The sequence below is a fragment of the Epinephelus moara genome, chromosome 16 (assembly GCF_006386435.1).
Source record: "Epinephelus moara isolate mb chromosome 16, YSFRI_EMoa_1.0, whole genome shotgun sequence".
In the NCBI taxonomy this organism is placed as follows: domain Eukaryota; kingdom Metazoa; phylum Chordata; class Actinopteri; order Perciformes; family Serranidae; genus Epinephelus; species Epinephelus moara.
The window spans coordinates 23,978,301-24,003,481 of record NC_065521.1 but is presented as its reverse complement, the minus strand read 5'-3'; the positions used below and the strand labels follow the sequence as shown (position 1 = coordinate 24,003,481).

The 25,181-nt window shown below is 39.5% G+C and overlaps 1 protein-coding gene across 2 annotated transcripts in view; it reads left to right on the top strand.

The window, feature by feature from the left end:
- The window catches only part of cpne5a (copine Va), a 114,567-nt gene extending 90,355 nt beyond the window's left edge, over positions 1–24,212 (top strand). For both annotated transcript variants that reach the window (XM_050065693.1, XM_050065692.1), the window contains 7 exons: positions 3,075–3,121; positions 6,049–6,230; positions 8,559–8,686; positions 12,496–12,598; positions 17,390–17,447; positions 17,616–17,689; positions 20,392–24,212. In XM_050065693.1, coding sequence (XP_049921650.1) covers positions 3,075–3,121; positions 6,049–6,230; positions 8,559–8,686; positions 12,496–12,598; positions 17,390–17,447; positions 17,616–17,689; positions 20,392–20,580 — 781 coding nt within the window. In that variant the 3' untranslated portion in view covers positions 20,581–24,212. The remainder of the gene's footprint in view (positions 1–3,074; positions 3,122–6,048; positions 6,231–8,558; positions 8,687–12,495; positions 12,599–17,389; positions 17,448–17,615; positions 17,690–20,391) is intronic.
- The last annotated feature ends 969 nt before the right edge of the window (positions 24,213–25,181 follow it).

Sequence of the window (25,181 nt, the reverse complement as noted above, 5' to 3'; positions counted from 1 at the left end):
GTTGTTGAGTTATTGATTAATTGACTAATTGTTGTAGCACAATGCAGTGGTTAGCGTTTTCACCACACAGAAAGAGGGTTCCTGGTTTGAACCTGGGGTGGGGAGACCTTCTGTATGGAGTTGGCATGTTGATTGGTGACTCTAAATTGCCCGTAGGTATGAATGTGAGTGTGAATGGTTGTCTGTCTCTATGTGTCAGCCCTGCGATAGTCTGATGACCTGTCCAGGGTGTACCCCGCCTTTCGCCTAATGTCAGCTGGGATAGACTCCAGCCCCCCGCGACCCCTAACACGATAAGCAATTATAGAAAATGAATGTTCCAGCACCAGTTTAAGTACTTTTATTGTAAATTTATACACTCTGTTTACTATTTGCAGGGCTCAACACTAACTTTTAAAAGTGGTTGGTTTTGGTCACTGAAACTGAAACTGAAATAGGGTTGCTGTTTTTAGTCACTTTACATTTTGAGTAATTAAGACACTAAGAAGTTAAATGTCAGCATAATAATGAAAATGTGACATAAAAGAATGTTTAAAAGCTAAACTACATTGTCTGCAGAGAGCAGCAGAGATTCAGCCAGTGACTTTGAAATCAAATCATACTTTTGTTCTTAGCCTTGTGTTGATCTTATATCAACCAATTTGTTGTTACTTGTAAAGAATGGTCACATGTGAGGTAGCCATGGACTGTAAAGATAATGGATGTAGCTACTGTGACATAGCTATATCTATTCTAAAAAATTTAAGCCTTGAGTTTGGCATTTCAGCTGTCATCATTTTTGTGTTTTAGAGCCAGAAGTGTCCATATTAGGGCGAGAGACTGGCACGTTAGTGAAGTGAAGGATAGATCTGACTAAGAAGCCATGGATACTATCGACAGACAGCGCATTACTTAAAGCAGTTTACCCTTAATTATGCTTAACTTTCAGCCTTGATAAAATTTAAACAGATGGGTAATATAAAAATTCATCCCCCGTACAGTTGTCAGTGTGGGGGGGATTAGCTAAAGAGACCAAAATCTGTGCAAAGCTGTAAACATGTTTATTTCTGCAGTAAATTTTGGCATCTTGACATGAGGGTCTATGGGGATAGACTGGCTTCTGGAGCCAGCCTCAAGTAGCTATTTGAGGAACTGCAGTTTTTGTCACTTCCGTGTTGGCTTCATTTTTCAGGCCTGGGAGTCGCCACTTAAAGGTATCTTAGTATTTTAATAAAATAGTAATTATAGAAATAAACAGTTAAACATGGCAATTATTTGCATATTTCTTCATGAAACAAAATAGACCAGTCTTTGCCTGAATGGTTGCTCAGAAGTAGAGAGGCACAGGAATCATGATAATGAAAAACTAAGATCGGATGTTAATCTCCAAAGTTTTACTGTAAATTGACCTCATAAGTCACAGAGCAAACATTTCCTACATGTAAGCAAATGAGATTTAATATAATTTGAATGCTGTTTGGTGGACTAGACATGCAGTACATTTATTACAGCCTAACTTGACTGAAATATTGAATATGACAGGGTTGGTATGATGCTGTCTCTGTGGGAGATGACAGCACCATCAGGTTAACGATCACTCAGCAGGCTGTTCTGGAATCTGACAGCTGATGGCAAGCGTCCCAAAACAACATAATGTCATCAACAACAAACAAACATCATCTTGTTTACTTAGTAAGCCTCTCGAACACCCAGTCCAGGCTAGGTTCATTTACCTCCTGCATGCCTGTAACTTGTCAGTCACACCAAATCAGATCTGTTTGTTATTTCAAGATCCAGCTGATGAGGTCAGGATGTAAAGGGTTCCCCATTGTCCAAATATAATAAACAGTATTAAGTTTCAGTAATGGACCACCACTTATTGCAGAGTGTAGCAGCAGAGGATGAACTTCCAGGTAATGCCCTGATGATCGACTGTAATTGGCAGTTTGACTGAGAGTACCCGTGTGACCATTTCTGCTGTCCTGTGTTCTGCCTCAACACTAACTTCCCACCTTGCTTCTCCAGCCGAACATTCAAAACTAACCATAGAAATCAGCAGAGACTTTCAAATTGAGGCAGCAAGCACTTGTAACAATTCCCCTTTGTCAGCTGAGCAGTCCAGCTCAATGCTGATTAATGAGCTGGGGTCAGAGTCTCCCGGGGAGGAAGCCGCCATTATCTCCGATGCTGCGCTTGTGGGAATTTCTGAATGGAGGTGAAGTCAGGAAAGGCAATCAGTGTTAATCACAATGAAAGAGCACACACTTTGATCTCCCCTTCCTTTCTTCGTTTGTCTCACTGGGAAAAAATCCAGCGGAGACTAGTTAGGCCATGTTTAGTTTCTTTTCAAGGTTTTGGCTATCATTACGGGCTCATGAATAAAACATGTCCAGTAGTTTTTGTGAGCCTGTTTTTTCCAGATTGATGCAGGGAATGGAAAAACTCAAATTTTCCGTTGATCATACAACAGCAACCATGTGAAGTGAAGACAATGACAGTGATTACAATGATAATAGAGATGATGATGTACCTATAATGAACAATAAGGTGCATGTACCATATACAGGATTGTGCAAATTATCTTATCAAAGTATATCTTGAAAAAGTAGTGGTGACAGCAAGTGCAGAATTGAGATTGTTCTGTTTTTACAGCTCTTGTTTCATGTTAATAGTCATATCTTTGCTCAGTGTGATGTTCAGTCAGACCATTAAGCCAGCTGCAGCAACTCATTATGTGACCATTTGTGAAATTACTCTGCCTTTATTAGTTTTTCTAGGTTTTTGTGTGATGTGTTTGTGATTTGACTCTGCCGCTGTGCTGTTAAATCTTTAAATAAAAAAAATAAAAAAAACGGTGCTTTGGATCCTGTTTGACCATAAGCAAATTTAGCCTCTCTCTGTTTCATGAAATGGAATAATAAAAACCTGATTAGATCCCATGTTGCCCTGACAATAAAGGTGTATAATCCACACTGTCTTCCTCAGATGAGAGGTAGAGCACAGTGAAATCTGGCAGAGCCTCATTAAACTGCTGCGCTGAGTTTTCCTGCCTGGCTTTTGTTAACAGCATCCTTTCTCCCATTCATCTGTTTCAGGACTCAGATTCACTTCACAGTGGCCATTGATTTCACCGCATCAAATGGTGAGTGCTTTCACCACCATCACCCTGTTCTGCTTCCATTTCTCATCTGATGTATGACTATGGCATTTTTCATAAATCAGAGAGGGTTTGGAGTTTTCTCTCTGCTTGTAATGTTCTATCTTGTGCCTTGTAAAACTTTTTTTCATTGAAGTGTACACACAATAAACAAAGTCAAGTACATGCAATACATTTTAAAAAGAGGACAGGAGAGAAGACTTAGAAGAAGTTATTATAAACTAAATGCAGAAAAGTTGAAAAGGTATCTTGTCAGTTGTGGATTTAAGGGCATGGCATGCATAATACATACTATAGTTAAGATGATATGGTATGTTCATGGGGGTTGCAAATATAGAGATGCACACAAAGAATCAGTGAAGTAATTGAGGTTAGATTTAAATTAATGGGAAGGAAATCTATCATTATAGGAGCTGTATATGACATTCAAAACACATTTATAGCCCTTATATCTTCTAATTCTGCAGCACAGAAACCCTTCATATTGCTGCCTTTGCTTTTTAATCCAGAACCAAACATTGGCGTCATCAAAATGTCACACTTGTCCCATCCTGACGGCTCACAATGTTTACACAGACATTGATTCAGTGCTGTCACTTCCCCTGCAGTTGTCTTAAAGGCAAGAAACTCCCCCATTCCCCCATTCTGTGATAGTGCCATTAATACAGAACAGCTAGGTGGAATAGCAGTGCAACATTCCTGCCTTGAATGGTGGTCTAAAAGGAGCTTATGATTCAGACTCTGAGCCGGGATTGTTTGCGCATACTGTAGCTGTCAACATGGAGGTGGATAAGCTGGCAGCAAAAGGTACTAACAGAGAACAGTGCTGACAGACTTACCAGTGTTAACATGGGGGAGGGGACTGGAGTTTGGGCACTTGCTTCTGCAACAAAGTGTGCAGTTATCTGCTGTATGAGTGCAGTGCAGAGCGGTGGCGATGAGCTAGCACTGATGTACGTAGGGCCACACTGGCTACCCAAACAAAGAACAGAGAAGCTCGGATTACACGACACAGAGCGGGAGTGTGAACAAATAATTGTTTGCTGCTATACAGCAAACAAAACATGAAAACCACTGGCAGGTGAAGTGAACAACATTGATCATTTCATCATTATGCAATGTTCTGCTGGGAAACCTTTGGTCCTGGCATCCATGTGGATGCCCTTTAGCGCACTCCACTCACTTAAACATTGTCATAGACCAAGTACCCCAACTAATTGCAACAGTATCCCCAATGACAGTAGCCCCTCAGTAAGGCAATGCACTATGCCACGCCACAAACACTGCTCAGGAGTGGTCCAAGTAACTTGACAAGGCATCGATCTAGCGTTCAAATTCCCCAGATGCCAATCTAATCAAGCATCTGTGGGACAAACTGGTACCCCAGAGGTCCGTTGTCTGGGCCTTGACGGGTCAGGGCCAAGTCTGGTCTACGGTAGAGCCTCTGACCTGTCAAGGCATGGAGGCAGGACTTCTGGGGGTCTCCTGTGTTGTCTGGCACCAAGGCATTGTCAACAGATCCTTTGAGTCCTGTGGGTTGTGAGGTAAGGTACCGACATGTTCAGTGGATGTTCAATTGGATTGGGATCTGGGGAATTTGGAGGCCAGGTTGATTCCTTGAACTCCCAGGCCATTCCTGAGCAGTATTTGTGGTGTGATATGGTGCATTGTCCTGCCTGAGGGAGCGCACTTCCATCAGGGAGTGGAGTTGCCAGTGGCGGGTGTACTTGGTCTGTAATGTTGTTGGGGTGGGTGAATGAAAGGTTCCTCAGAAGAGCATTGCACTGTAACGAAATGATCAATGTTATTCACTTTACCAGCCAGTGGTGTCAATGTTTTGGCTGATAGGTGTATATATATTTATATATAACAAATATGTGTTATCAGTTTAGCTACCCAACACTATATTAAGTAGTTACAGTACAAGTCAATCAATCAATCAATCAATCAATTTTATTTATAAAGCCCAATATCACAAATCACAATTTGCCTCACAGGGCTTTACGGCATACGACATCCCTCTGTCCTGAGGATCCTCACAGCGGATAAGGAAAAACTCCCCCCAAAAAAACCCTTTAACGGGGGAAGAAAGTAGCTCCATCTGCCAACATGACGCTTACACATTAANATTTATAAAGCCCAATATCACAAATCACAATTTGCCTCACAGAGCTTTACAGCATACGACATCCCTCTGTCCTTAGGATCCTCACAGCGGATAAGTAAAACTCCCCAAAAAAAAAACCTTTAACGGGGGAAGAAAGTAGCTCCATCTGCCAACATGACGCTTACACATTAATGAATCAATAATTGCAATCATATGATATACTGTATATTATTCTGAAGTGAACCATTCTGCATAATGAGTTCACCTTGTTTTTGTTCTTTAAGTTTATTTTGATGCTATTACTTTTGTAGTTTTACTTTAGGAACATTTTGAATGCAGGACTTTTACTTGTAACCGAGTATTTCTACACTGTGGTGTCGCTACTTTTATTGGAGTAAAAGATCTAAATACGTCTTCCACTGCTACAAATAGTCAATTCATGGTTTCCATGTACACTGAACATTTCAGTGAGATAATTTTAAAGGTAGTTTATTCTCTCTGCTCTCACTGAACTGCCTGTAATGTTTTGACTGTTACTGATTCATGTCAGCATAAAAGATAATCCTGGAAACTCATGTCTACCCAGAAATGTTAAAATTTCGCTGTAACCTTCAAAAACATGAACAGGAATATAAACATTGAATTCTAGCATCGCTAATAACCCAGATAGTCACATCGAGCCCCACATCTGATTCAAAACATCCAATTTAGTCTCAGCTCACTCGTGTTGCTGCAGTAGCTGCTGTCAGTTCAGCCTCAGTCTGATGGTTTGCATCACTGATTCTGACTTCTCTTGTCTTGGAAGGAAATCCGTCCCAGTCCACTTCACTGCACTACATGAACCCGTACCAGATGAATGCCTATGCCATGGCCCTGAAGGCCGTGGGAGAGATCATCCAGGACTATGACAGTGATAAGATGTTCCCTGCCCTGGGATTCGGTGCTAAGCTGCCCCCTGATGGGAGGGTCTCCCACGAGTTCCCCCTTGTGAGTAAACTACGGGATTATATCAGAACCTAGGGTTGTAATTCAGCAACAGCATTGTTCACAAAGTTAATTAGACTCCATGTGAAAATGAATTTGCCCTCCCAGTGGAGCTTATCTTTGAGCTGGAGCACTCTCTCCAACATGTATGGATGAATGTGTTTTCATGTGCAATATGGATGTGTGCATTTTCAGATGAATGCTGCTACACCTTTGACATGCATAATTCAGAGTGAATTTCAATTTACCTTTTATAGTGCAAATGAGGTTCTTTAAGGCTGAAGGATTCTTAAATCAATTTGGCTTGTCTCTGCCAGCTAATGTGCTCTGGCTGCTACATAGTACTGCCTAATGAGGAGTCTGTCTACTGGGTAACGTCTGCATCACTCCATGTTTCCATTAAAATTTGCAAATTAAGACTCATCTCACCATATAATTGAAGCCTCATTCTTTCATGTGCTAGTCTTGTGAGTGGGTTTAAAAGTAAAGTTAGAGTCCTTGGAGAAATATTTGTTATATACAGTATGTTTGGTTAGAGTTTTGCCTTGCAGCTAAGGAAGTTAAAGTTTGACAAGCACATCTCTGGGTGCAGAGAATTTTATCAAAATGTCATTTAGCCCTTTGAGAGTAACCACACTGCTCCATCTTTTATGGCAGAGAAGCACTGCTACACAGACCTCTGTGGGTTGCTAGATATAAGTCTACTAATATGTAAACTCCTGATCACAGCTGGGTGTGGTCAGGTGTGTTGTGTTGTAAATTGAGAACACAGTCAGCCGCTACATCCCAGTTGCATGTTTACATCCAGTACAGAAACCCACAAGTATGTTTAGCCTAGCTTAGCTTTGATGGAAAGCAGTCAGAAGCTGCTTTCACACTGCCACATGGTAAGCGCCCTGACAACTGCCTACCTGCAAGAGTGTTCCCCAAAAAAGTAAAGCATTTTTAAAAATGGCTGCTGCCGCTATGGTCCACAGCTGTGATACCAGGCAGGTGCTTTGTTGAACACTGGCAGAACTAGCTTAGCTGCATATTGTAGCACAAAAACAGAAGTCACTGAAATTACTTAAGATTACTACTTACATACTTGGACAACGTACCAGTCATCTAAAGTTTGGTGGAAATGTTACACCAGGCCCAGTTTTTTGACTGATTGTCCTTTGCTAGCACCATGACTCCAGGTATTGGAACACCAACATTATCATCTCCTTGTCTTCTTTGTGCTTCTGTGATGTCGCTAATCATTTGGCCACCATGTTGGAAATCGCTTCCCCTCTGCTGCATTCTTGTCATTAAAATGACTAGAGGCAGCAAATTACTGTGAGGCAGTGTGAAAGCCCCTTAGCAGTTCTTTCACACTTAGTTCCCGCTAAGTTACTGGGATAACATTTCAGGCACTGCTAGTGATTTTCACTATTCACGTATGCACTACATTCAAAAACATTTCCATGTTGCACGTCTTCACACATGCTGTGGCAATGCTGCAATGGATGGAGCAAGGAGCAGTCCAGCAGATGAGGGTAATGCAACACTTACAGCTGCCATCCGCTGTAAAACTCAAGAGTAAGAAGAAGCATTCAGGCTGGATGTGTACGTGGAGGAAGACGTCTCATTATTTTTAGGAACATGTTGGGGGAGGAGCTGTTTTTGTCCATTGCTAATGTTCTTGTAATGTATTTAATATTTAAAAGTTTGCAATTTCATCATCTACGTGAATCAGAAAGACACATTTAATACATTAAGAGGAGCATTAAAAGAATTTGTGAGACAGCTGCCTATCCATGTCATCCTCTGCACAGATTGAGAGGAGCTCCCTTGTGTCTGAATCTGTCAAGTTTCCAGCCATTCTTGTAAAAATGAGCTTGTTTGCAAACCAAAAAATGATATTGCTTGATTGTTATCGAGTCACCTGTGAAAGTGTTAGCATGAATCTTAACTGTAAACAAGTTGCAGATTCAAAAAAGTAATCAGCGGAGTCTTGTAATTGGTTGGCTCGCTTCATGGTAAAGCCTCTTTTGTCAGACGCACGTGACGGTGATGGTAGTTTTTCTCGCAGCTAGTAAGCATCAGTTTCAATTGTACACAGCTTTTTGAGATGCATTGTTGGATAATCTGAGTTCCCTACGAAGGATACAGTAATTAGACATTCAAAAAACACTACATGGCACACTGTGTAGTCGACTATGTAAAGAATAGCTAATCTATACAGCCTTTGTACTTTGCCAGACTCAGCATGTCGCTGATTCTGTACTGAATGCATTAGCATTGTATTCCAGTCTGAATAACATTGTTGTTTATGAACTGTTCATGTTTTGTTTTTGTTTTTCTCAGAATGGCAACGTCGAGAACCCGTACTGCAACGGCATGGAGGGGATTCTCGAAGCGTACCATCAAAGCCTTAAGACGGTTCAGCTGTATGGACCCACCAACTTTGCTCCTGTTGTCAATCATGTGGCAAGGTACAAGAACAAATAGCTGTCTCAGTGAACATCAGAGCGCAGGCGTCCTCTCTTTGAAAGTCAATCTGTAAATAATCCTCGGCAGGTAGATGCTCCATCAGAGGTATTAAGACAGTGAGTGATGGTTTCTCTATGAATTGAGCAGAACTAATGAAGGGAAAATAAACAATCGGCTGCCAAGCGGAGATGAACAGAAATGGTAATCAGGCGTATGTGGGACCAGATATTTCAGATTGCAGGTGCTACATTTCTTTTTAGACGTCTAGTGTGGTGGGGGGCTGCACCACATGATTTATTTGGTCTTCTCAAGATTGAAATAGTGGTGAAATTGTAACAAGGCACAGATGTACACTATCTCCCCCCGACCTGTGTGTTAATACTGGACTCTCGGACTCAAGCTGGGATTTAGGTCTCACTAGTGATGACTCATGAATTGGCTTGGACTTGAATATTAATGACTCACACTTCTTGGACTGAGGTTTGTGCACTGTTGACCTGAACTTGAATTTTAGACTAGATTTTCAGCATTAACCCATATTTCTCTCTCCCCCTTTCATGCTTACCTGTCCTGTCCATTAAAGGCAAAATGCCCCAAAAAATATCTAACAATAAATAAATAGATAGAAAAATCTGCTGACAAACTCTGACACATAATTTACAAAAAAAAATACAACCCTAAATTTCGGTACCAGACCTTCATCGGTAAACATTTGAACATAGTGACAAAGAGAAGATCTACTTCATTCAGTGCATGCAGTCTTGATAGGGTAGAGGCTATTGTGATTGTCGTCATGTATACATTGATGTAAAGTTTGCTCATTCGAGTTTTTGAGGCCTTGTTTTATTTATTATATTTCACTGGAAATGTAAACATATCCCTACTGGTTCATCTACAAATATAACCTGCAATATCTGGAAATGTATCTTTTTGAGAATACATTTTATCCTTTAAGGCTTTAAGCATTTATTTTTTATAAGAATATACTGATTTAATGTAACCATTTTAGGTTACATTTATGATTGTCACTGTACAGAGTGTTATACTTGGCTAGCTCCATGTATTATACTGTAGATTGTCACATAATAAGTTGATGTTGATGATGATACTTGTGGCTTGCTACTGCACAGGGGTAACTTGATTGGTTGCAGACTTACAGACACTTCCTAATTAAGTGGGCTTCTCTTTGTCACAAAACTGTTTGCCTGGTGAAGGTCTAGTACCAAAACGTAGCAATACATTTATTTATTTTTTGCAAGTTAGACAGTGTGTGAGAGTTTGTCTACAAATTGTGTCCTTCTCATCCCTCTCTTTTGCACCTGTTTTGAAATAGATGTGTAAAGAGTTTTTCTGTTGTTGTTAACAATTACCCCATGAGATAACATTTTACTTTAAATCAAACTGCATAAACATTTAATAAATGGTTTCTAAGACACTACAATGTCATTGTAAACAGATATATGGACATTTTTATAGATATAAGTACATGTTTATCAATGTACAATTGTAACTTGTAAGATTTATGGTCATCTATTGGCAGAAATGGAATTTAATATTTAGAACTGTGCTTTCATTAGTTTATAATCACCTGAAAATAAGAACCATTGTGTTTTCATTACCTCATAATGAGCCATTTGTATCTACACACAGACTGGGTCCTTTTCCATTAACTCTGCCATGTTGTTCTACAGTAGCCCAGAATGGACACACAAACACTGGCTCTGGATAAGGCCGTTTGCATTTTTGTATCCACCACCATAGTACTCCTACACACTTGGCGCATGGGAGAAGTTTCAGTTGGTTGCAATGTCACAACCTCACCCCTAGATGCCACTTAACCTACACAGTAGACCTTAAAAGAAGATATTTATATTTTATATAAATAAACTGTGTTGTACTGTATCATTCATTATCACAGCAAGGTTATAGCAGTTAACTAAAACTAAACAAAAAAGCTAAAAGTAGGTGTGAAAAAAACATTTTAGCTACTGAACTAACTAGAATAAAATAAAAATAAACTGGAAATGTCTTCAGTTTTCGTCTTTGTCAATTTGGGGAAATTCATCAACACAACAAGCATGGCGAGGCATTGGTTCACATGTTTATTGAGACTGCGATCTCTACATCGTGAGTCAGTCACCTTTTGTGTTTGTATTCTAACACCTATTCTGAACTTCTCAAATTTTGTCCCTGACAAATACCCCCCATAGTATAATAAGAAACTGAATCTAATATACACTAAACTGAAAGTAAACGTTAAAAAACAAGAAAAACTTTAGAAACCAACTGAAATGAAACTAAATTGAAAACAATAATTAAACACAACACAAAAACTAATGAAAAATACAAAACTATAATTACTCTGGTCCACTAGAGAACTTAGTCATTGACAAAATACATTTATAAACACTTATATTTGCTTTAAATTACACAATTGTGTGTTGTAAACCATTTATTTTGTTTACTTCTCTACCCACATAGACTCATAAGCATTATAATAATAATAAAAAAGGGAAAATGTCCCCTGTAGGTGTCTTAGTGTGATTTCAAGTATAGAATAGAATTATTTATAATTAACAAAACTCTTTGAAGGATTTCATGCCCAATAAAAAATGTCACATTCGGGGTTTGAATAATCTTGGTTTAAAGCAATCAGGGACTGAAAAAAATAGACTTGGTACAGCCTCTCTGTGCCTAAAGGGTGCAGGAGAACTCACATTATTTACAAAGATGTTGCCATTTCTCAACAGTTCAGAACAAGGGAAATAGGTCATACAGTAAACCAATGACAGAAAGACTAATATGACTCTTTACATGACCAGAAACAAATCCTAACATTGAATGTTGTGCAAAATAATGCAGTTTGTACTCTGTGTACGTTATGAAAGCAGCACAGGCGGAAACTGATGAGTTAATGGAAGCAGGCGATTGATTAAGGTGTCGATGCAGAATACAAACTAGATGTAAAGTATGACATTGAATTGTTAATATGCCGTGCTTTACTATGGTGGACTAGTAATCTCTAAAATATAGACTCTTTATGAAACAATATTGTTTTTGGTGCTGCAGTTATTATTCTGCTAATGTGCTCAAATGTTTCCAGTGAGAGTGACCTACATTGTTGTACGCCAGATGAGGAAGACAAAGGTCTCTTTAATCTCCTGAACACCAGTCATCACTCTTGCCTCTGTCACTAACCGGCCGCGCTCTTTGATTAAAATGCCAGCGCCTCAAAGTCAAATTTACCGATTTGAAAACGAGAGTGCAGGCTGACCTCTGACCTGTCCTTGGCTCTCACAATGATCTGCCATGTTTTTCCCCGTCTCGCTCATCAAGTGTGGTCAATCGAGTGCTAGGCAATCAATAATGCTCTGAAAGAATAAGACTGCAGCACTTGCATAAACAGTTTAATAAATTATTCATAGAGCAGCCAGCGATGGGCGATTGAAACTAGGCCACACTCACTATGCTGTCTCTGATGGGTTTCGTAACAGTGTCTAGATAGACCTCTGAGACATGAAGAGCCATACAACATATTTCACTTCTTTACATGTTTATATTAAGCTTTTGTGTCGCGTGGTGGGCGGGGGGGTGACTTTGTGTCTGCAAAACATGTTTTTTTGTTTTTAATCTTTGACTCAGTGGATGCCGCTCTGCTGCTCTTAGACTCTCTCTGTGGTGGTTCAAACCAATCTCAGAGTTTTATGTAAATCCACGAACATGTTGTCTGCAGCTGTTTTTAACTTTGCTTCACTTTAAGATGGTCTGTGTGGTCGTAAACTGCTCCGTGCTAATGAGTTCTCTTTTTCAGGTATGCAGCAGCAGTGCAGGACGGGTCTCAGTACTTTGTTCTCCTCATCATCACCGATGGCGTCATATCAGACATGGCTCAAACCAAGGAGGCCATAGTGAACGTAAGTGCTGCTCTAACACTACCCGGAGGATGTTCATCTCTCGCTCTCTCTCTTACCCTGTCTGCATCGGCATTGCAGGTGCTTTTAGCTTGCTGTGGCGCTTCTCTCAGGCTTTCTGTTACTTTGAGGGTTTATAAGCCTGTAGCACTGGATTTGAGGATTTATGGGATGTTTTCTGCTCCACTTGTCTCACCCCCTGTGCTCGGGTGCTCTGTTTGTCCAATATTTTTCCTTTTTATTGAGACCCTCAGGAGGCTGAGGGGCTCAGCTGAGACTCACTCTCAGGTCAACAGGTTCACTTTATTAGAGGCGATGGTCTTACCCGGCGCACCATCTGAGGCACAGCAACACGATGCTCTGACCCCCAGCAGACTGGGTTTAAAGGGAATTTGCGACTGTTAATCAAACCATTCGAACAGCCACACCTTCCTTTTAAGATCTTGTCTGCTGCTCTGCACTGCTCGGCCCGAACCTGCTGCGTCCTGCTGCCACCTCTCGCCTCTCAGTTTGGACTTGGCTACACTCTTCTCTGCCCACAGAGCAAAGGACCGAATGACCTGCTTCGTTTGATATTTAGCCTTTGTCCTGGAGAGATGAATCATTACGAAAGAGTTAGGTGCAATGCTTATGTCTGCACTTTTGGTGTCTTATTTTCTACTCTACTGATGCTGTGGTTTATCTTCATAGATATCCTTATAATTTGCACGTAAGATATGTGTTGGTAATGTTACAGGTACTGCTGCTGCTGACCAAACCAACACAGCTTAGCCTTCAGTGACTAATGTGTCCACACATCTAACAGGACAGCCTCTGGGGCCATCTTTCCTTTGATGTTTTCCCTTTAAGCTCCAAATTTCATTTCAGGATTTTGAATTATAAAAGAGGGTCTCACTCTGACCTGGCAGCCAAAAAATCGGAAAAATAAATAAATTAATTTTTGGCCAGGTATTGGATTATGACTTGGGGTGTCAGTTTGTTGTGTGGATGGAGACCACTGGCTCCACCAACAACCTATGAATATTTCAAAATTTAGACACAAATTACTGCATTTTGCTCAGTTCATCTGTCCACTCTGAATCAACACAAACGTTTCACCTCTCCATCTAACACTTACTGACTAACCTGCAGGCTATGTACAAATTGACACAAGAAGAGATACTCTGCTACTGAATGTACTTATTTTGTCATATTTTATTTCTTATTTTACCAAATTTTGAGTAAAGCCAACAGATTTAGATTTCTGTTATCAAAATGAACTGTATCTCATCTTACAGCTGCTGTAACTTCTCTTTTTCTCACTGTTGTTATCATTGACCTCTTAAACCCCACAGTCATTAAAAACTTTGCAGTGGAGACAACCTTTGTTTAAACTCAAAGAACCCAGAGTTTACAAAGACTACAGATATGTTTGGCTTCATTTTGGGGAAATGGGTATAAAATGATGCCTTAGACATTTAGAATTTTTCCATTTTATGGCCATAGAAAACAATGACAAGCTGATTCATGAATTGATGTCTTTTCCAACCGTAAAGTTACTCAAAGACATGAAACATTAATTTCCCAGTTTTTTAATTCTATGTCCCTATTTAAGGGGTTAAATACAGGAACTGAACAACCTGGAGTGTCAGCATTTGTACTGGAAACATCTATCAACCAATCTAGTGTCAATCCTCTCTTCTGATAGTTAAAGGGATAGTTTGGATCTTTTGAAATGGGGTTGTATGAGGTACTTATCCATATTCAGCGTATTACCTCCAGTAGATGGCGGTCAGCACCCCCTCAGTTTGGAGAAGCAGGCAGGAGAACCAACACAGAGGCTGAGCAATGTACTGCTGTTAATGGGGTAACTGCAAAACGTATTTAGCCATCTAAAAAATGTATTGTTAGTGTAAGTGTACACTATATTGAGAATATTTTCACAGCTTTAACTTTGCTGCTGAGAGCGAAACATTAACTGCTGCAGTTCCCCATCCATGCTCTCTTCAACGCCACCAGACTCATTGACAAAAACAGTCATTTTAACTGGTTGAACATGGGAGCTGCTGGTCTACCGCTACCTTGATCAGTTAGTTTGTCTTATTGTGTAACTGATCGAGGCAGCAGTAGAGGAGCAGCTTCTGTGTTCAGCAACTTTAAAGACAGAGCTTTGAAGACAGAGTCTGTTTGTGTCATGGCAAGGTAAAGCTGTGAAAATATCCTAAATATAGCATACTCTTAAACACATATTGATTTTTTTTAAAGTGGCTAAAATGCATTTTGCTGTTGCCCATGTCCACAGCGGTACATTGCTTATCTTCCATGCCAGTACTCCTGTCTGCTTCCCCAAACTGGGGGCGTGCTGACTGCCATCTACTGTAGGTAATACACTGACTATGGATAAGTACCTCATACAACCCCTCTTCAAAAGATCCAAACTATCTCTTCAATGTGATGAGGTGAAAAAGTTGGTGAAGTGCTTTTAAAGAAATCAATTAAAAGTTTATTTATGAGAACAGGTATCTGTATGTTATTCTGTGCGGCGTGAGGAGGATGCGTTCAGACAGATTGAAGGATCGAGATCCCCTGAGTGACTTTACAGAACAAGCAAAGTAACAAATGGTGTCGACTGAATAATTCAGCTCTGGATACAGAATCTGATTTGGCATTTATAGGTATATGCTTGTGTGGTGTTTTGCTGCTGGAAATGGGCAAACAGAATGTATGTATTTAATGTGAGAGCAAGAGGTCACGAGGAAGGGGATGGCGGGGGAATAATGATAGAGACCATGGAGAGGATGGTCCTCCTCAGTCTATTTACTCCTATCTGTGACAGGCCTCTACCCTCGGGATGTTTTTCCAGGAAAGCTGACCTACTTTTACCCCTGTAAATGCATTTCTACCACAAGCATATATCATTCATTCATGCCCGAGCTTTCACAGTCTCCATATCAGGACTGCGGTTTGGAATAATGCCGTGGTCAAACCTGTACACCACATACAGTGTGAAAAATAAGTCTTATTAAAGCTTTATTATATGGGTTAAGGTTTTGATCCAGATTGGTGTTAAAGGGACAGTTCACCCCAAAATCAAAATACATCTTTTTCCTCTTACCTGTAGTGCTATCTATCAGTCTGGATTGTTTTGTTGTGAGTTGCCGTGTGCTGTAGAGATGCCTGCCTTCTCTCCAATGTGATTGAATTAGGGGCAAGGGAAAAAAATCGATACAGCATAGTACCGCAATATTTTTGTGTGGCAGTATCATACTGATACATTGATGCCAAGTATTGATTTTTTTAATCCAAATTATTGATGTTCCAAATACAAATTAAACTTTTGGTACCCTGCTAGAATAATAAAAGTTGCTTTCACAGGCCACTTGATAAATTGGCGTGAGATGAACAGACTGAAAATATTATCTGAAAGGAGATGTCAACAAAGTTTTCCTATATCAAAATATATGTTATCACAATACTCAGCAAATCGCAACGTTTGAAATCAAAATAATGTTGTATTGTGACTCAAATATCATGATCATATTGTGAGGCCTCTGGTGATTTCCCCCCCAGATGACACTAGGGTCCTGTTCATACGACAACAATTTCAATCGAAAACGGTAAACTCTAGTTGCGTTTTGGTCATTTTTGTAGATCCGTGTGCACGGCAATTGTTATGAAAATGTTGTTGTCTGAACATGGAACTTTATTCAAAATGAAAATGAGAAATTATTCCGTTTTCTGCAGATCGTTTTTGTGTAAACATGGCCTAGATGGTACTCAGCTTGTGGTGCTCAAAGCGCGAATTATTATTATTTTTTTTTAAAACTCAACAGCAATGTCTCTTTCTCAGAAATCATGACCTGGTTACTCAAGATAATTCACAGACCTTGTTGTGAGCAGTTTCATGGAAGAACTATATTTTTCCACCAAACTACACCCGCCAACCATATTACCGTGCAGAAGGAAGCGTGCATCTACTCATGGAGAGCATGCTTGTCGTTAGATATAAACATTAATGGTGTCCTCCTCGGCTGAGCTGTAACGTTAGCTAGCTGAGAGGTGCCATCTTGTTCCATTATACTGGAGAAAAGGCTGACACCTCTACAGCCGTTATCTCTAACACTGGACAACTCGCACCAAAACAATCAAGACTGATAAATAGCTTATATGCATGTAAGCAAATAACAGGTAAGAGGACAATACGTATCTTTGATTAGGGGTGAACTGTGCCTTTAGGCAGGACTTGTGGCCTTTCTGTTTTGATGTTAACAGTGTTTGAAACATTTCTATATGCAAAGATCATAAATAGATAATGTTTGAATGATGTGAGTATGTAGGACGATGTTTAATGAATAAAGCATTTGACTTTATTCATGTTTGTGCATGTTATCTTTACTTTTTTTATTCTTTGTGACCATTAAATCAAGAACATTGTGTACTTTAACTCGTTTGGTATTCCACATTGTAAAAGCAGCCGGTAAAATGTGTACACTGTATAATAGTTAGCTAAAATATTTTGTTATATGCTGGCTGTTGTAACAACCTTAGGGACCCTGAGCTGAATAATGTATTTTGTATTCTCTCTCAGTCCCTGCACAGCCCACTATGCAACATAATGTGAAACACAGTCAAGAGAATGCTATGTATCTGTTAAATTCGTCTTATTTTACCTTGTCCATTATTGTTTCTGTTCTCAGGAGTAATGTGCCTGCAGATTGATACTGACTTTGCAGAATAAGAAGTGTATTGGGGGAAAAATACAAATAGCTGGAAATGTAACCTTGACTGACTGTTTGTTCTTCTTGTTCACGACAGGCAGCTAAACTCCCCATGTCTATCATCATTGTCGGAGTTGGCCAGGCTGAGTTTGATGGTGAGAACAGTAACTAAAGAAACCAGTTTGTGGTCTGTTTGCATCAGGGGTGATTTGTTTTAGTCAAATGGGCTTTCTTGGCTAAACAAACCATGACAATTACTGTACAATATGATCAGTATGGAAATATTTTTATGTGGAATTGTTTTTAATGCCCTTTCTCTGTAGCCATGGTTGAACTGGATGGTGATGACATCAGGATTTCCTCACGAGGGAAGTTGGCAGAGAGAGACATTGTACAGGTGAGACCTTTGTTTATTATTTGTCATGTGAAGGACACGGTTCATTTAACAAAGGCACCGTGTTAAAGAAGGAGTCTTATGACAAGGGATCAGTCTTGCAGCCTTTGCAGGACTTTATTGAAGACACAAATACAAACTTCACATACTGCAACAATGAGACAGCCCCGTAGAACAGTTCACCGAACATTCTTATACTCCTCCTTAGATAAACATCATACCTAACTTTCCATGTGCGTATGTGTGTTGGTGTGATTTCCTGCCGTTTCCAGAACTTGCACTTATCCTCATCTTAATACTTGGCGTTTTACCACAACTTGTTCTGCCAGCAAAATCCATTTCCCCATCACAATGTTTCTTCATCACAATGTTTGCCAGGTCACCTTGTTCTAGGACTTCTCCCCAGAGAGAGACCATTTTGGGTTGCTCAGTTTTGGTAAACATGTTTTGCTTCTAACTTGAACTTAAGGGTCAAGTATTTCTAGGCCTTTTTCGCCACCACAGCAGTGGTTAAAAAGTGTCATTTCTGTCCTGTCAGTGCCAGATGTCTTAAAATATGTTGATAGTTTGGGTTCTGAGAAGTCTGTACGTACACATTCAGTATCGAAATATAAAAATCCAAGAAGCAAATCACGATGAAATTTACTGAACCCATTCATGCTCACCAGAGGATGAATTCACTCCATGAGTTGTTATCCACACCCAAAGCTCAACCCAAACGGCAACTTTGTACAAAAGATATCGGATAAATGGATTTTGAATTAATTTACTATGCATATTCTTCATCTGCAGAGGATGAACCACTGTACTTTGGTGACCCCATGTCCTTTACTCGTGCACCACAGTGATGCTAAAATGTAAACTTTTCTAACATGAACTCTCACAATCTAATCTGCAAATGCAAAATTAGTTGAACACACTAATGTTCAAAAGAGAGTATACCATTGAAATTTAATGACTTTCTGTTCTATCCTCTAGCACCGGCATCATGGAAACTATAACATGTTCTTATCTTTAAGGTTTAAGTTCTGATAAATGCTCCAAATCTTGAATCATAGTCATGCGTTAAGAAGCCATGACAGTCACAGAGCATATGCATGCATCTCTATAGGATGTACCTCCTCAAAAACTTTTGGCAGCTACAGAGTCACAAGTGTTCAGAAGTTTCTGATGCCAGTAGAGTTTAAGTTGTAAAGACAACATTAATTAACTCAAATATCTGCTGTGTCTAGCAGAGCCATCTCCACTTTTAATCACAGTGAGTGAAAGAATGTAAATGCTGTAATGGCATGGCAGCAGAGAGTAATAAGACAAGGTAAAAGAGAAGTTGCTTGGATATAACTCCTGTTATATAAGTTTGAGCACCACCCAAGTCGCTCTACATCACAAAGTAGATTAAAGAATGTAAACACAGCTTCTGTGGGGAATATAATTAAAGCACAGCCCGATCTTATGTAATACACTACTGTTCACAAGTTTGGAATCACCTGTTATATGTGGGGTTTTCTTCTATTCTTCAGTAATGGCTGTTTTAAGAGAGATAAAAAAAACAGTGTAATTGAGACACAAGATGTATTATTTACATTTGAAAAGACAAATCAAATGAATTTAACTTTTAGTCAATGTCCCCACAGTGCTGCATGACAGGGGAGAATATTGTTGTAAAGATTTTTCCCCAAAATAACCTGTTTCCAGTCTAGAACAGTTTAAGCTATCCTAGATTATTATTGAACCACAAGGTCCGACTGGGCTCTAAATATTAAGTTCATCCATTTTTCTTTGGGCCCTTTAGTCGATTCATTGGTTAGACTGAATAGTCAGTCCACAGTATGTTCAGCTGATATTCCAGACGTGCTAACCCTACATCATCCTTCTATTTCTGTTGTTAAGTTTAAAGAAGAGCTTTGCCACAGCGACACATTGCCTGTTAATTCCAGCTTGTTAGAGGCATTATTGTGTACTTCACACTGAGACAGGAACCTGTTTAATCCTGAACAGATTTTGATGCTAAGCTTCCAGTTTGTTTTACCCACCACTGGTGATTCCTCTGTTCTTATTGAACTGCTGCTCAGAGGAATCTTTGGTTCTGTCTGGCCTTTCAGTTGTCAGACTGGATGAACCCTTGTACAGCAGTACTTCACACTAAAAAACATGTATTTGTAAAGAGGACTTTCTACAACCAAAAAGCAAAAAAAGACCATTCAAAAATCTAAATGAGAAGTCCTTTCAGCCACCTGACTGTATCCAATCAAGCTTTTGTGGCAGCAGGCGATTCTAAACTCTTGAATGGCGGTTCAGGCCGGGTGATATGTAGAAAATCAAATATCACAATATTTTTCAACCCAATATCTCCTTATCAATATTCCAGTGGTATTGTAGGGTTTTTGGTGCTTTCACAGAGTATTTACACAATGAGATTTCTGACAAATAATCATCAGTAATGTAGATATAATGACTAAGTGGGTAAAGGTAAATAATAGCACAGCTGGAACAGTTGAGGAAATTACATCACTTTACTGTAATGCAGCCTTTAAAACAAGAAAGAAACAACACTTGTGATATTATGATATCCAAAATCTAAGAAGATATCTTGTCTCATATCACAATATCAATATTATTTTGATCATCAACATCATCATCATGAAATTGTTTGGTCCAATGGTTTCATATTGCCAGGTGTACTTTATGTCATACTTGTCTTCCAGTTTGTCCCGTTCAGAGACTACATGGACCGCACAGGGAACCACGTGCTGAGCATGGCGCGGCTGGCTAAAGACGTCCTGGCCGAGATCCCTGACCAGCTGATCTCCTACATGAAGAGCAGAGGCATTAAGCCTAACCCCGTCCCACCAGCTTACTCACCTGGCGACCTCCCCCAGACCAACCCCGTCTGAGCTGCACACACAGCTCCGAGGTGGGGCAGGGTAGGAGCGTGGACGACGGGAACCCGCCTCCACAACCGTCCTTTTGGTTAAATGGAAACGAGGCCCTTTCGTAAATATTAATTCGGCTAAATATAAAAGATGACGGGACTCCATTTTGTTTTGGAGAACTGCGGCTGCTTTGGGTGAACCTGCTGATGATCAGGGAGATTGTTTCGCTCTGAGTGCTGGAGGATGAGAGCGCAGAGAGGGGCCCGGTGTAGACAGAGGTTTTAGTTGTTCGCTGTCAAACCTGTCAAAGTGGTGATGTAATGGATAGCAAGTAAACCCGTAGAGAGAGCCTGTTTGAGGGCGTAAATATATTAGAATGTGACAGTGTGTATCATGTTTGTGATACCCTTTTGGAATCGGTGTGTGTTAAACTAGGAAATCATGTGTATACTAATTTATTTATTTATTTATTTATTGCAGAAATAATTTATTCCTTTCAGGGGGTTTTACAGGGAGGGGATTAAAGTCATATTCCCCTGTAGTTTTCCATCTTATATTTTGTGACCAGTGTAATAAAAAAAATCCCCATTTCTACTTTGATAAGGACTGTAATATAAAAGCATGTGATAAAACCTATTCAGCAGTTTATGGATCATTTTCACTGATGGATAATTTTTGATTGCAAAGCAGTTATGTGGAGGACCTGCTGTGAGCTGTTGCCATACTGATTTTCCAGCACCATGTCCTATAGGTATTTCTAATATTTATATTAACAGAATGCACTAATTACTGTCCAAATAAAAAGCACAAAGGTTATAGTGTTAATAAGCTTGACACCTTTATTTTGAAGGAACAGCTACCACAATAAAAATAATGGAAAGGACCCCACATTATGTTTTTAACATGGCTTTAACATCATTTTAAACCGGATCACAACAGGAACAGTGTTTATAAGGAAATAACTATACTGATATATTAAAGTCAGCTTATATTCATCACAGAAACAGTATGTTTACAGAAGCTGATGAATAATTCAGAGCACATACTCACGTTCCCAGTTAGTATGCAGAGAGGTAAACTGTAAGTCATGCTGCCATGTCTCATTCGTCATCTCGCTGTTTGTGTGTCTTTCCATTATATTTGTTGTGGTTACAGTTTTATTGTCTGGGATTTGGCTCGGACCCTACAAACACACTTTTCAGAGACTGATGTCAACTAATACCCACTTTCTTTTCTTCCTCCTTAAATTGATTTGTTTCCCTGAATGAAAAGTGAACGATCACAAATCTTGCAATGAGGTATTTGGGCGTTGAATGTTTTTTTTTGTTGGTTTGTTTTTTGATGAAAACAACATCAGATTGCACAAAACAAAATGAGACCATCTCTTCTGATTTATTCAGTGTCTTATGAGTGCATTGTTTTTACTCTGTCAAATTAATTGAGTGTTCCCGGACAACATTGTTTTACACTAATGCATAACAGAACACTGGGATGCCATTTTACTACCTGAGATCCAATTTCACAGTTTTGTTTTAGGATTAAATTCAGCTTTTGGTATATTTACTTACATTTGCATTTCCTTTCAGTGACTGTGTGCACATTTTTAAAGACAGTTGTGGCCCGGTTGTGTACATCCTATCTATATATAAAGGCCATTATTTCCATTAGTATCTCTCAGTCACTCAATATCTCGATCCAAATGTGCCTATTATATGGAAACATATCCAAATTCAGTTACCCAGGTGTTACTCTGCCAGCAGCAGCAGGTCTCGTGTTAAAGACGTACACACAGAAAATGTTAGTGATGATTAAACTGTTGCAAGATTAGGACTACTACACGCTGTCTCTACCAGTGTCCTGTACTTTTTATACTTACAGCTCTTCACTAACGATCTTTGAAATAACGAGAGTGTCTCTGAGCCTTGTTGTACAATATTCTAAGTCAAGACTTGTTTACAACTCAACTGTGGCTATTAACATTGCCTCAAGGAAAAAAGTAAACATTCATGGGTTTCATCAAGACGTGAGTTTATTTCCGGTCCGTTGTGTTTGTGCATTATTCAGTCTTGTTTTGTGCTTTAAGAGAGTTTCGTTGGATGCCACTGGAGAACTACCGTTTACAAAGAGTTGTCATGTTGTTCCCAGAGAATGTGAAGCTCAGATCTCTCACTGTTATATTTTTGTTTTGTGTTGAGGGCAAATGTGTTTACGTAATTCATGTTGCTTTACGATCTTTGTTTGCCGCATAATGTCCTCTGACTCCCATTGCTTTAGTGCTCTCAGAGAGAAGATATAGTGTGATGATACTGCAGAAACTCAGTCCAGAGGCAGTGGACTCCTTCTGTCACAGGCCCCGATCCATATTTGGCTTTTTTTTCTTCTTCTTCTTCTTTTTTAATTTTTCATTAGCGATGACTTTTTTTTTTCCCTCAAAAGACAAAGCAGCGTTTAATCTGCTGCCAAATTCACTTGTTCATCAGAAGTTAAATGAGGCCATTAAGTTAAGTTACATAATACGCATATAAATACCAGAATACCTCTGCGGGAAGCCATTCAAGCCAAAAGGAAATCATGAATATATACATTGTTATGAAATATATTTAAAGAGATATTATGAATGATTGACTTATATATCTGATATATTTGCTTTGTAAGTAACCTATTTAAATTCTGCTTTTCAAAGTGATTTATTTTAACATTTTATTTTTAAAAGCAACCACAAGTTAATCATTACTCACAGGAATTAGTTAGAAAAAGTACAGTGCGTCATGTGGCAGGCATGTGAAGTCAGCATCAGCATGCAGCTCATATACTATGAGTGTGTTTCAAATGTCTGTGAGAGTACGTGAAAACGTGGAGTTGGGGTTAGGTAGGTATGTTGTGTGCACTTTTTCATACATATTTCATGTAATTAATAACAAGATGGCTTTTTTTCTACCAAGATTATAATAAGCTAAACCCCTTTTTTCCCTCTTCCCTTTGTGAGATTTCTACCACAGGGAAATCAAAAAATGACTACCCTCAGAAGTCAACAAATAATCAATAAATACGAAATGAGCACAGTAATGACACTTATGCAATTGTGAAACATGAAATTATAATGAAATATATTTTTCAGTCTAAAAGATGTCTTTCCAATGATACAATTAATTCTTTTCTCTCAGTGGAAATGGCTTTGATTACCCCTTCATTTTGAATTTTCTTTGAGGCTGAACTCTAATTATGTACATAAGCCCCATATAAAGAATACTCAGAGCCAAAGTGTGTTCACTTGTTGAACTTGGCCTCTTTAGACAACGTGCATGTTTGTGCCAAAATGGCAGGAAGTTTGTTAGTCGACCTTCATCCCACCCGATTAGTGCATCTGCCATGTGCTTCATTTGTTACTTGGGATGTTATTTAGAGATAACGGCCACCTTTCGCATGTTGCATTTCTGGTTTCTTTCCATTCTGTTCCTATGAGACACATACTGTATGGGTTCTTCTTGCCACTACTCCTGTTTTATCCCAGGTTGTTTACATACCTCTCTTGGTCTCTGACTTGCATGCTGAATAATTTCCAAACCAGGTGTTGGACATGATATTGTCGTCATACTGTGGTTTGTGAAATGCTTTGTAATGGATTGCCTTAACTGAAGATTAATAAAACATTGACAACTTTGGCAGAATGCAAGATGGGTTTTTTATGTGTACGGTCACTAATGAGATGAAGCGAGTTGGACCAGTAACTTAACACTTAATTTTGATAAAGTACCCTTTCACAACGCCAGCCTCACAATGGACTATTTAGTATTAATATCGATGCTGGAGAAACAGACTTAGTCTTTTGTATTCAACCATTTTTCTTCCTTGTTAAAACATCACCCATAATCAATGACCCTGATAAATTGCTGCCCCCTCCTAGTGTTATCATGATGGTAGCGGTATCTTGTGAAACTAGATAATCTAAGGCATCCATAGGTATCAACCATGTCAGCATAGTCTGTCAGGAAGGGGGCTAAATAATGCACCAAAATAAGGCTAAATTTTGGCGAGAGAACAACTGGCATGGCCATTAAAAAGGGGTCCCTTGAACGCTCACATGAAGATATCTGAATGAAAATGGGTTCTATAGAGACCCACGAGTCTAACCCTGAACTAGAGAAGGCTTGCTTCAAGTAAATGTTTTGTTCCAACTATCAGTGTACTCCTTCAAATTAAAGCTGCATATTTGTCTTTATGAAAAGGACAACCAGCCTATTTGAGGAGCAGCGAATCACCTAACGTGTAAAAATACAATACATTAAAACAGGATAGTTGTGGAAATCAAAGTGTTAATTGTACCAGTACTAGTCTATGCACATCAAATCATTCATTCACTCATTTTCCATAACTGCTCATCCTGCTGAGGGTCGCAGGGAGCTGGACTCTATCCCAGCTGACAGGTAAGGGGTGGGTTACACCCTGGACAGGTCACCAGACTATCACAGGGCTGACACATAGAGACAGACACCCATTCACACTCACATTCACACCTATGGACAATTTAGAGTCACCAGTTAACCTGCATGTCTTTGGACTGTGGGAGGAAGCTGGAGTACCCGGAAAAAACCGGAGAACATGCAGACTCCGCACAGGAGTTC